The sequence below is a fragment of the Carassius gibelio genome, chromosome A2 (assembly GCF_023724105.1).
Source record: "Carassius gibelio isolate Cgi1373 ecotype wild population from Czech Republic chromosome A2, carGib1.2-hapl.c, whole genome shotgun sequence".
Lineage (NCBI taxonomy): Eukaryota > Metazoa > Chordata > Actinopteri > Cypriniformes > Cyprinidae > Carassius > Carassius gibelio.
This window is the reverse complement of record NC_068372.1, coordinates 27,458,929-27,471,888: the sequence shown is the minus strand read 5'-3', so window position 1 is coordinate 27,471,888 and position 12,960 is coordinate 27,458,929. Positions and strand designations below refer to the sequence as shown.

The 12,960-nt window shown below is 32.9% G+C and overlaps 1 protein-coding gene across 4 annotated transcripts in view; it reads right to left on the bottom strand.

The window, feature by feature from the left end:
• Positions 1–6,744: 6,744 nt before the first annotated feature.
• The window catches only part of LOC127935670 (CD48 antigen), a 46,380-nt gene continuing 40,164 nt past the window's right edge, over positions 6,745–12,960 (bottom strand). For 3 of the 4 annotated variants that reach the window (XM_052533763.1, XM_052533771.1, XM_052533786.1), the window contains exons 3-7: positions 10,362–10,622; positions 10,035–10,142; positions 9,386–9,426; positions 7,822–7,959; positions 6,745–7,561 (exon numbers count right to left, since the gene is read on the bottom strand). In XM_052533763.1, coding sequence (XP_052389723.1) covers positions 7,406–7,561; positions 7,822–7,959; positions 9,386–9,426; positions 10,035–10,142; positions 10,362–10,622 — 704 coding nt within the window. In that variant the 3' untranslated portion in view covers positions 6,745–7,405. The remainder of the gene's footprint in view (positions 7,562–7,821; positions 7,960–9,385; positions 9,427–10,034; positions 10,143–10,361; positions 10,623–12,960) is intronic. The other variant, XM_052533779.1, reaches the window with a different exon arrangement.

Below are 12,960 nucleotides of genomic sequence, written 5' to 3'. Positions count from 1 at the left end.
AATGGAGCATCTGCGGTCGAACATGACTCCTGGACTGTGCATAGACAAACAGCCTCTAATTGCAGCCCGTTAAACGGAGCAACGTGTAAGTTTAATACTCTGTTGTGGTTCCTTCATAAGAAGTAAGTTATGCCCTCCCATACGGTTGCACTTTGCCTAAGTTAGAGGGTATGTGTTAGCTTCAACTACCTCTTTGTCAACGCAGTTTTACAGCGGTAAGCTTTAAAACCTTCGTGTTCTTGTTAGTGTTGTTATTCAAATTACTCTTTCCTGTTGTTTTTTCTATTTTGTTTTCTGTTTTTTTTTTTATGCAAATGCAAGACTTTGAGTTTAACTCTTTAAGTATTATTTCATTAAACACTCGTGGCTTGAGAGATCTCACTAAAAGAAAAGCCTTATTCTTATACTGTAGAAGAACCAATGCTGACTTAATACTGTTACAAGAAACTCATTCCTGTGAGAGTGATGTTCGTTTTTGGAAATCACAGTGGGTGAGTGGGGTGACAAGGCCTACTTTAGTCACGGATCTAACCATTCCGCAGGAGTTCTCACTTTGATTAACAAATTTAAAGGAGACATTATTGAATCGTTGATTTCGATGGAAGGAAGATGGGTTATTATTGTCATTAAACTTGATAATGCTACTTTTATAATATGTAATATATATGGCCACAACCTAAGATCTGCCAACAAGTCTCTTATTCTCTTATTACAGAAGAATATTGAAGCTTTGAAAAATAAATATCAACAAGCCTTTATTATTATTGCTGGAGATTTTAATGATGTATTGGATAATTCAGCTGATAGATTTCCTCCTAAAATGGGCCTCACTAATACTATTATCTGTACTTTGTGTGATTATTTTCAAATTGCAGACGCACGGCGCTATTATCATCCTGGTTTAAAGGAATATACTTGGAGCAATAACTTGTTGTCCTCTAAATCTAGAATATACTTTCTTTTTTTTTTTTTCTCAACAGTTACTGCAATATGTGTCTGATGTCAGTCACCAATATGCTCCTTTTTCTGACCATTTAGTAATTAAGATGATTTTGCAGACTAAACACAGGGAAAGTACTGTCCGTGGCTACTGGAAATTGAAAAGACAAAAATTTTAATGTTGAAATCAAGGAATTAGTTGGAAGGAATTTTTTCAAATGATGAATTTGAGTCTCATGGTGCTAAATGGGAATATTTTAAATATAAAGCAAGATTATTAGCAATTAAAAGATCTAAAACTTTAAAAATGGTTAATGCTGATAAGGAAACTGACTTGCTTATTAAAATTAATAACTTAATCAAAAAAGAGAATCTCTCTGTTATAGAAATTAACCAGTTAAAAACTTTGCAATTGGAATTAGACCATATATATTTAGAAATAGTTAAAGGTGCCTTTGTTAGATCCAGAGCAAAATGGATTGAGGAAGGAGAGAAAAATACGAGCTTCTTCTTTTCACTTGAAAAAAGGAATTTTAAAAGGAAAAGCATCTCTGCATTACAGATTAACAATTCAATTTCTAAACACCCTGAAGAAATTGAGAATTTTGTTACAAACTTTTATAGGAACCTGTACTCCCCTGAGTTACAGGCAAACCAAAGTAAGTCATACCTGCAACAGATTAAGAACTATATACCTCAAATAAGTGATGAATTTAAGTTATCCTGTGAGGCTCCTGTTTCATTAAATGAAATTAGAGATGCAATGAAATCAATGAAAAAGGGAAAATCACCTGGCTCTGATGGCTTAACTTTAGAATTCTTCATACATTTTCGGGATTTTTTAGAACAACCTTTTTTCTTAATGCTTCAAGAATTTATAAACAATGGTACAGTGACTCCTACTATGAAACAAGGGGTAATATCTCTCATCCCCAAACCAGACAAAGACGATAACTGGCGCCCTTTCACTCTTCTTAATTTTGATTATAAATTAATTGCTTCCATATTCGCCAAGAGATTAAAACAACATTTACCTCACATTATTAATGAAACACAGACTGGATTTATGAAAGGTCGTCATATTAGTTGTAATACTTGATTTGTTTTGGATCTTATTGATTATAGAGATGAAATCAAGTCTGATGCTATTATCTTATTCCTCGATTTTTATAAGGCCTTTGACACTGTAAAACACCAGTTCCTTATTAACTCTTTAGAGACCTTTGCATTTCCTTCAGAGTTCATAAATATTGTTCAAATGTTGTACAAAGAAATAGATAGCTGTATAATTTTAAACTCACGTACATCACCAAGGTTTCCTATTCTTCGAGGAATACGTCAAGGTTGCCCTTTAAGTCCTTTTTTTATTTCTATTTGTTGTAGAAATATTATCCATAGAAATTTTGCACAATAATAACTTTACTGGCCTTAATATCTTTAACAGAGAGATTCGAATTTCACAATTAGCAGATGATACTACTTTATTCTTGAAGGATAAACAGCAAGTTTCTCCAGTCTTAACTATAATCAATGATTTCTCTAACGCTTCTGGGCTCAAACTTAATTTAAATAAATGTGAAATTATTTGCTTATTTGATACTGTAGAAAATGAAATTGAAAATATACCTATTAAAAATGAACTTAAATATTTGGGAATTCATATAACAAAAAAATTAATTAGTAGACAATTTCTGAATTTTTCTCAAAGGCTAATGAAAACAAAATATATTTTTAATAATTGGCTCCAAAGAGATTTATCAATTTTAGGCAGAGTTTTCTTATCCAAAACAGAAGGATTATTCAGATTTGTGTACCCTTCCCTGTCTTTAGCTGTAGATAATCACACTTCCAAAAATATAGATAAGATTTTCCTTGATTTTATTTGGAGCAATAAATCTCACACATTGAAGAAATATGTTTTAGCAAACAAAAGGAGTGATGGGGGTCTTGAAGTCTTGAATTTTGATGATACTAACAATACATTTAAAATTAATTGGATGAAAAGATGTTTGCTTGGGTCAGATTCTTTGTGGTATTTTATTCCTATTAATATATTTAAGAGGCTTGGTGGCCTCTCTTTTTTGATGAAATGCAACTACTCTACTGGTAAATTAGGCTACCTATTAAATTGGCTAGATTTCTTCAACAAGCATTGTTAGCCTGGAAACTGGTTTACAACCACAACTCTTCCCCCCACAAAGGCATATCATGGAATAATATGGATATTAAAATTAGGAACAGATCCATTTTTTTTGATAAATGGTTTGATAAAAACATAATTTTTGTTGCTGATCTTTTAAACTCTAATGGTGATTTGTTATCTTATGAATGCTTTATGAATATCCATCAATGTCCCATTCCGTTTAAAAAATTTAACTCTGTTATAAAGGCGATTCCTGCTGGTTTAATGTGTCTAATGAAAGCTTCCCTTTCCTATGAGTCATGCACAAAACAACTCTCACAGTTATGTTTGGGAGGAGTTTCGCTTTTAAGTAAAGAATGTAATAATACATTTATTCGTCAACTTTCTCAATCTCAAACCTCAATTTTTTGGGGGGTTCTAAAATAGCTAATATTAATTGGAGGAAAACATGGTTATTACCATATAAGTACTGCATACCGAATAAAGTGAAAGAAGTGCACTTTAAAATTCTGCATAATATATACCCTTGCAATGCATTTGTGTCTAAATTCTGTGATGTAGCTGATATATGTACCTTCTGTAAAAAAGAGAGTGAAGACAGTTGCCATTTATTTTTCTCATGCAATGTTTCATCACTTTTCTGGAAAGATTTGAGTGTTTACTGTTTTTCTAAAGTTAAAATGAATTGTAATTTACTCATTTAAGGATGTTGTTGTTGTTTTTTTTTGAAAACCCTAACAAATCTTTAGAATCATCTATTAACTTTCTTATCCTTGTAGCAAAGTTCTATTTTCACAAACAAAGAATTCTTAAGAAAAAAACTAATTTTATAGAATTCTTATGTTAAGTAGAATATTTAATTAAATTACTAAGACTAATTAATAACAAAAAATGTGTTTATTTTTTGAGGAGATATGATGAGATCTTTCATGTACAATGATTAATACTTGATTTGTTGTATTTTTGTTTCTTTTTTGTTTCTCTTTTTTTTCTTTTTTTTGTATCTTTCCTTTTCTTCCATTAGTTCTGTTGACTTTGGATGTATTGTTGATACATTTTATGTAATGTATGCTAAAGAAGAAATAATAAAACAAATGTGATTAAAAAAAAAAAAAAAGACTGGAGGAATTCTAGTGCCTACGGTGAAGTGTCTAAGAGGAAGTGAGCCCACTAGTGGACACCCAGGGAAACAGAGACTAGACAGCGTGACAAAAACTGACACACTGGTAGTATGATTTTTATTTTGATAGCACTCTATAGCCTATAGATAAACTCACAATAACAAATATAACTGATAAGCCTTTATGGATCCAGTGAAAATTTAAATATTATGCACTGATACAGTGCACAGTGAGAATATAGTAAAATTGATATGTTATATTAAAAAGTACATGTAGTACAACTTGAAGTAAAGTGAATAATATGAAAAGGGAGAACAACGGTACATACGTGATATAATAGATTTATAATAGCACAAATTATATGTATAATATGAATAATGCCATAATAAATAACTGAACAACAATAGATTAATAATTACAAGAATATGATATCAAGGGTGGAGTATTACAGAATAGACAAAAATTAAGAATAAATTAATAGTAAATTATAGAGTAAAATAAATAATTGTGAAATGTAATTTTAAAATACTATTTGTGTAATAATTATTAAACAAATTAAAGACACAACTATATACAAACTCGAGGAGGCTGAGCCGGCTAATAAAACATGTCATAACCAAACGTTAGGTGATTGGCTTACAGGTACACCAATGATTTTAAACTTCAGACAAACGCCTGCCACGAGAAAGTAAACTCTTGTCAATTATGCCCTTCCAGACAGGAAGCAAAGCGAAGTAGCAGAGTTTGGTATTACCAGGCTAGTGCTTGTGCATTAAACACAATGTTATTCACTAAATAGTATTAATAAAGTAATCTTCTACAGTTAGGCAAGAATCAAGGGCTTCATTTGAATGAATTATAAAGTTAAAAAAAAACTGTATAAAAGTAGGCTAGTTGATTATTTTAACTTGAACATTAGGAACTGCATGCTAAATGATGAGCTTTAATAATACTCAACTGGAGCGGGAAACTAACTCATAATCATAAGATCAAGCTGTGTTGGTTTTAGCGCTTCGTGAATCGTGATACTGAAACAGTCACATGGTTTTCTGGCAATGAGACTTCATGTATCATAAATCATGTGTCACTGACTAAAGGAAACCAAAGTTTGCAATGGGAAACACATTGACTGAAGCATTGTGTCAAACATAACGGACTTCTTTTCAAGTGTTGTGTAATATGTATGTGGTATTATAGCATCACATTGTTTGTTGTTTTGTAGCTTGTTTACTGGCTAACAGATTTGTATAAAACAGAGGTGCCCACTTTTTAATATGATGGGCCAAAAGTAAATATTGTGTTATATAAATAAATATATACCACCATATACCACACACAAAAAAGACAAAAAGAAGGAAAAGCTATTTCTTGTGTTTTCCTTTGTGGATGAAACCTGTCCCATTTGTTCTTTTTGGTTTTCCTTTCTGAGAATCAGTTTAAAGGAGAGCTGCACCTCTTACGTTTCATCTTTGGGATGTGTCTCTGTGGAGTAAAATTTATTTATATCTGAAATATCAATTTTATTTTCTATACTGTACTAAAGAGTGATCATAGATTGTTTCTGAGTGCTTGAGTTTGCTGCAATGTGCTTGAGGTTTTGATGAGCTGAGTGATAACAGGATATCTATTTTTGTATGTGTGCTAGACCCTTGTGATACAAAAATTTTATTTTAGTTTCTTAGATATCCTGGCTACTTCGAAAATGATTTGCATTACATTTTTAGAAACTCATCTGGAGGACATAGTTGAACACCTCAAGTGGACATATATGTTGAATATGAATTATGAGTGGATGAGATCAAAGCATCTGCATTTGATGAAGTTATAAATGTTAAGTTGGGGTTTTCCTTTTTGGTCTGACTCTGCAGTCAACTTGGATGACTGTACGACTGTCACCTTTTCTTGCAAGAATATAAATATTCAAAAGACTTTTGCCTCATACTTTTATTAAAATGGAAAATTGCCAACCCAGTCTTCTAAATGAAGCTGTTCATTCTGATGATACACTGACTTCTAATAAGGTGAATGGCTTCTGTTTTCTTTGCAGACGTCTGTTCTGCAAGTTTGTTGAGTGAAACTCTTTCTTTAGGCCAGCAGCAAATGCACATGTACAACTACTCACTGTAATAATAACTTTAGGGCACACCATACACAAAACTACGTGGAGCACATTGCTTTAAGACCAGACATATGACTGGTTCTGGTCTTAAAACCCTGCACTTAGTCTTTCAACATAGTTATAGCAGAAGCTCCACCACAACTTCTCTTTACATCTCTCCTCCTCTTATAGTACAGGCCAATGCAACTGATGGGTTGTGAATATATGGGTTATAATGGTTCAGGTACATTTATACAATAGAATATATATTTATCAGAAAAGCACAAAAATGATGAGCACTTGATAAGACAGGCTACATTAATGCTAAGTTACATCTAGCTGCAAAACTGAGTAAATAATAATATTAATTGAATAATTAATTAAATAAATGATTGAATACAAAAAGCTAAGGCATGAGAAACATCACAACATAAGTCATGTCATTAATTTGTTTTTCACATTCTTTGATTTTTTCACATATAAGAGCATTAAAACATCCTACAAGTTTCATGGCTTTCTCTACAAAAAGTCCTCCTCATAGTTAAAGAAAATTAAAATCTGTAAGAATGGAAATCAATAAAACACAAAGTGTTGTGTCGAGCCCTTAATGGCTGACACACCAGACACGAGCATCACATCAAAAGCAAATAGAACCACTGGATACAGTAAACAGATGCCTGTACTGCATGCACTTGGTCCATTTTTTGTGCAAAGTGGCTTTGTACAGTACATTTTTGATTACCTTTTCACATTTTTCTGTAAACTAAACTGTGTTTTTCAGGGATGGGGGCGAATGGGCAAATGAACCCCCTGCCACCCTTCAAAATAACTCTTATAGACTGACAGATACTTTCCAGGAAGTGGTTCTCAGGTGTTGCCTGCAAAGAGGGTGAAATCTCCAACGGAATCTACAGAAAACACATGAGATTTTGCCACATATTCAACAATTTTACAATAAAAAATGCATTCACTGCAGCTTTAAAAAAAGACAACAGCACATTGCACATCACAAATATACTGTACATCTTATTTACATTTATAGTAACACTATCTTCCTAAATGTCCTGTATTGCTAAAGGGTTCAGCTTCATTAAAAGTGCACTTTTATTCTGATTGTGGATGTGCAGATTCATATTTGGCTGATGGTTTATTAACCACACCATAGATAGTGTGATCAGTTTCAGTTTTGGGGGGTTTTGGTTGTTGCTGAATAGCACAGTAGATAGTCATTGGCTTGCTCTTGCCTGAGAGTGATCCACTCTGAAATAAAGAAAAACTAAATCAACTGCAGTTCATGTAAAAAAACAATTCCCAACAAATCATTTAAACAACTGGTTGCAAAATGGCAGATTGTTTCCTAAACATTAAGCCACAAATAAAAGAACTTTATCATTTGAATGTTTTTCACTTAAGCTTGTCTTCACCTTCATTTCAAATTAAGACATTTAATCCAAATTAATCATCAGTTAATTTTAAAGGAATAGTAACTGAGTGAGATTAGAGTGATGTTTGATCTTCACCTGACTCATAGGGTCGTCGTTGGGTTTGGTGTGGTTGGTAACATCAGTCTGTCCTGAATCTCCAGCAGTATCATACACTGTCTGAGGATACTCTGATTTCTCCAACATCTCCAGTGAATTTTGTGGCTTGATGTTATCCTGCAGAAACAATCCAATCAAGATGTCAGACTGCTGGTATGGCTGAAATGAGTGGTGAGTACTCATAAACAGTTACCATTAGCGGCATCAAACAACCACATATAGGCTAAGTATAGCAATTGGTCTTCATTTTCATCAAATAAAAGACTTGCTTTCGATTTACTTGATAAGGTATTGAACACATACAGCATTCGAACCAATGCGATAAAGAAAGTTGGCTTCTGCTACTCCTTTCCTTCATATCATATAATCTGCCGTAGAAAATGATCAAATAAATGGAAGTGGTCACCAGGGAACAAGTGACAGTAAATAACCAAGAAGAAATAACAATGAATTAATAAATGAAAGCAGACACTAATAGTTTACACTCTCAGACTCTACACTTTCAGAAAAAAGGTACCAAACAGTCACTGAGGAGGTACCCTTTCAAAATGTACAGCTTTGTACCTTATTTACCCCAAAAGGATGCATATAGAACCACACCGTGCTGGTTTCATCTGGCCAGAGGAGAACTGGCCCCTGACTGAGCCTGGTTTCTCTCAAGGGTTTTCTCTATTTCTGTCACCAATGGAGTTTTGGTTCCTTGCCACTGCCATTTTTGGCTAACTTACACTGTAAGAAAAATCTGTAAATTATACGGTAAAAACGGCAGCTGTTGTTGCCAGAATTATACCATAAAAAATATTAGGTTTGACAGTTTTACATTAAATTTACAGTTTAATACCGTAATCTAATTGTAATCTAACTCCGTCCAATGTTAATCAATGTTAAGTGATCGGGCTTTCTGCTCTGCCGCTCCTCGGATTTGGAATGCCCTTCCCGACCATCTGAGGGCACCTCAAAGTATTCAGACTTTTAAAAAAAGGACTAAAAACATTTATTTTTAGGAGAACTTATGACTTTTAACTATTAAAAGTAATACCTTTTAGTATTTTATCCTTTCTAATTTATCTTAATTGTAGAACTTTGAGATTTGTTTCAAATGTAAAGTACATTACAAATAAAATGTATTATTATTATTATTATTATTATTATAATATAATGTTAATATGCCAGCTTATTGAAGTACTAAAAATAAGTTTTGTACCTTTGTAAAACACTTGTAACCACCAAAAGCAGGTGGTGATGAGAAAGTCGCGTGATGAAATAAAGCCCATCACAAACAGCTTTTAAATAATAAGATACAGAGAAAGTGCACAGTGTCATTCACACAAGCACTAAACACCATAATCAGTCATTAAACTGAAATAGGCAATGAACATTAGTTTAAGAACATTATAAGTAATATACAACCCCAATAAACAAAAATAAATAGAAACAATTATTTCAAAGAAAAAAACATCAAATTCAAACAATTGAAGAATTTATGGGAACATCAGTTTACATTTTTTTCATTGAAAATGAAGAATAGTAGTATAACACTTACGTTAACTTCTGCATAGATTGTTTGTTCATTCGTCTGGGTGCCTATGATGTTTATAACAGAAACAACAATTTTCAGTTTATAGGCATAGAACAGATATAACCTTTTTGCTCTGCAACGCTTTTAAAAAATGAATCAGAATCTGTAGCAATAATTGGTTAACACCCCTGATCTATTATATAGAACATATTTAGTCATATGTAGATCACTGGTTCACACACTTCTATGGAAGCTTTGCAAACAAGTGTGTCATAAGGTTTAAAAAACAGAAGTGTCAAGGTTGTGGGTATTTCATATGAAATATGAAATGTGTTGTGGTATTTTAGACTTCACTTTAAACTGTTTTAAACAGCATTGTGTTAACTCTATAATTACTGTGCCTGTAGTTTGTATAATATAATGTTAATTGGGATATTACATGGAATGTTTTTATTTCTAAAAATTAATTATGCCATGCCAAACTACAGGACCTTTTAATATTAAATAGTGACAGCAAATGTGTAAATTCAACGGTGAAAAACTGAAACAATCAAACAAACAAAAAACATGTTTAAAAAAATCCTTGATTACATTTAAAGCACTAGCAATCATTATGAAAGAGTGCTATAAGTGTTACTGAAATAAGATAATAACAGTATTAGATGCTCTGTACCTTTTTTCCTCTTGTAAATACGGAAGCTGATCACTGCCGCCACTGCTGATGCTGATGCCAATGTGATTAGACAAATAACAAGGACCCAAAGGGGAAACGCAGGTGCTGCTTCATGTTGTCCAGTTTATATATATGAAAGATAAGAAAAAATATCTCCACTTTTCACAGACTGAGGTCTACATTGAGAGGAATTTCAGTCCAGTGTTTGGCATTTAAAATAAAGAGTTGAACATCATACAGTATAAAGATTAAGTCACATTCTCTCTTTGATTTTCTGTTTCTTAATCTAGGAGTGTATTTACAGGTCAGAGTGAATACCGTATGTACCTTTTTTAACAGTGCAGATTTCATTAACCGTTTTTGTGTCTTTCTTCCAGCTCACTGGGTTGCTGTAGTTACACGTGATGAAGTCACCAGTGCAGCTCAGTCTTAGGGTGTAGTTACCAGAGGATATCACTTCTTCTGAAGAACAGCTGCTACCATTATAGATGGAGCTGATGATAATGTTACTTCCTTTGCATGTAAAGTAACAGGGGTCAGGACTGGATGAGTTTGAGTTTACAGTCAGGACCGGAGCTTCCACTGCATCTAAAACACACACACACTAAAACATTTAAGGCCACATTCACAACTTCAGACATTCTAGAATTTGCCAGTAAAAATTCAGTAAACCAGGACCAAACATACTGTACACTGTAAAAAAAAAAAAAAAAAAGTTGAAAAAAAAAGTTGAAAAAAAAAAAAACTATGCAGTGGTATGTTTACTGACTAAATAGTTTGTAGAAGACTTCAATACTATTGGGAAATATATTTTCTTATATTTGGGGAGTGGGGGGTCTAGACATAGTCTCAGAAAAATATCTGCAGGAGTCTCATCTTTCATGATATTCACATTTGAAATAGAAACTCATGAGACATGTGGCTTTCAACCCATTACTTTTCTAGTTTGCTCCAGGACTCATTTCATGTTTTTTTTATATCAAATAAAAATATATTTAAGTGTGGTAAAAAAAAAAAAGATTCAAGGCACTTCAGTGTCTATAACTTTTTATATTTTTGAGCATGATCAAATCTGGTTGATAAAAATTAAAACCCAAAGTGTCTTCTTTCTAAAGACACCAAAATTATGTTTGTAACACACTGAAGTAGGAAACTGTTACAATTATAAGTTAGGTAGAGCACTTTTAGCTGTGAGTCCCATTATGGGGGGTGCTGGCTAACAGGTTAACATGACTATTTATGTTGTGACAACTTGTGATATTAAGTTATTATTTTAAGTTCGGTGGACTTTAGTCCCCATTTGTCAAGTTTACTCAAAAAAAGTGCTTGCGATAATTTGCCTTCTTTTTTTAAGTTGACGCAACTTTATTTTTTTTACAGTGTAATAATATTTATACTATTTTGTTCAGACTTCCTGAAATGAACATTAGTAATTTTGTTATATATCAAAATATGTGCTGCAGGTTTTGAAGTCATTATAAAAAAATAATTGTACAAAAAGTATGTAACAAATCCTTAGGTCAGTGATTTTCAACCTGTGGTCTGTGGTATTGCAGGTGGGCCGCCAATTATTTCTGTTCATTTCCAGTCCATTCTAGGGCTGTGCGATTAAAAGAAATCGCCATAAAATCACGATTTGAGTGTGCACGATTTCTCACTTTATAGCATGATTTTCCACGGCCCTGACCTCCTGTAGGATGCTATCCGATCCAATCAGAATACATTGTGCCTAGCGCGAGAACAGAACAGACTGGGCATATGCCTAACTCCATTTTCACACACTGTCTGTAATGCGCCTTTTTTCCGAGCTCATGTTCCCACTGCACGCGGTAAAAGGCTAGAAATAGTGCGAAAATAATTAATATCTAACACATATCACACAGGACGCAGTTTAAGTGAGAGGAGACACGTTTTAAGTGCGCACACTCTCTCTGCGCAGAGCAGCGTGTATCTGAGCAAGCACGTCTGGTTTTGTGACAGAGCAAAGGAAATCTGTGTGCGAACAGAGAGATTTGCACTCCTGCATTATTTTAATGTGCTTTCGCGTTGAGCTCTCGCTGCTGACCGTATACACATACTGTATACACACTGCAAGGCACCGCTACAATTAATGAGCTCTATGAACAATGCATGGCAAAAAAGAAAAAAAATTGTCCCTGTACAAGGGATTTATTATTATTTAAAAAAAAAATTGCCATAAGTCGATACATTTTGTTACATCTTTACTATGGTGATAATTTGGCGTATGTCTGTTCTAGAGACGTTAAACTTTTTGATAAAGCTCTAATTGATTTTCTTTTGGAAATATGTTTCAAATTGAATGCATTTATGACTGTAAAAGCATATCGGTGCGTGTCACAATCGCAAAATTTATCAAATAAATTGCGATAGTTTTTTTTTTTTTCATATCGCAAAGCCCTAATTCACTCAATAAATACAGTTAACAATCTAGTTTCTGAGTACTAAGTTATTAACCCAACAATAGCGGGGTCAGTTAATGTTTTGAAGTGGGCCTTGCAAACATATGTGTGTGGATGTGTGGGCCGCCAGCTGAAAAAGATTGGGAACCACTGCCTAAGGTAACAACATTTTGTTGTGCTTTTTATATTCAGGGCTGCACATAAGTGATACACTCTTGAACGCCAAACCTGACAAAATTTATAAATAAATTCATAAATATACCATGAAATGTAAAATGCTAAATGAAAAAAAATAAAAAATAAAATAAAATAAAAATATATATATATACAAAGAAAAAAAAAATAGATACAATTAATTTATTTGTACAGTTATTTCCTTATTAATGTAGATTTTTATTTCTTTCACATTTATTTATTTGTTTCTTTTATTTATACTGTATATCTAATATTTTATTTTATTTATAATTTATATATCGGCCTAATCTACATGTATTTGTTTCCACATC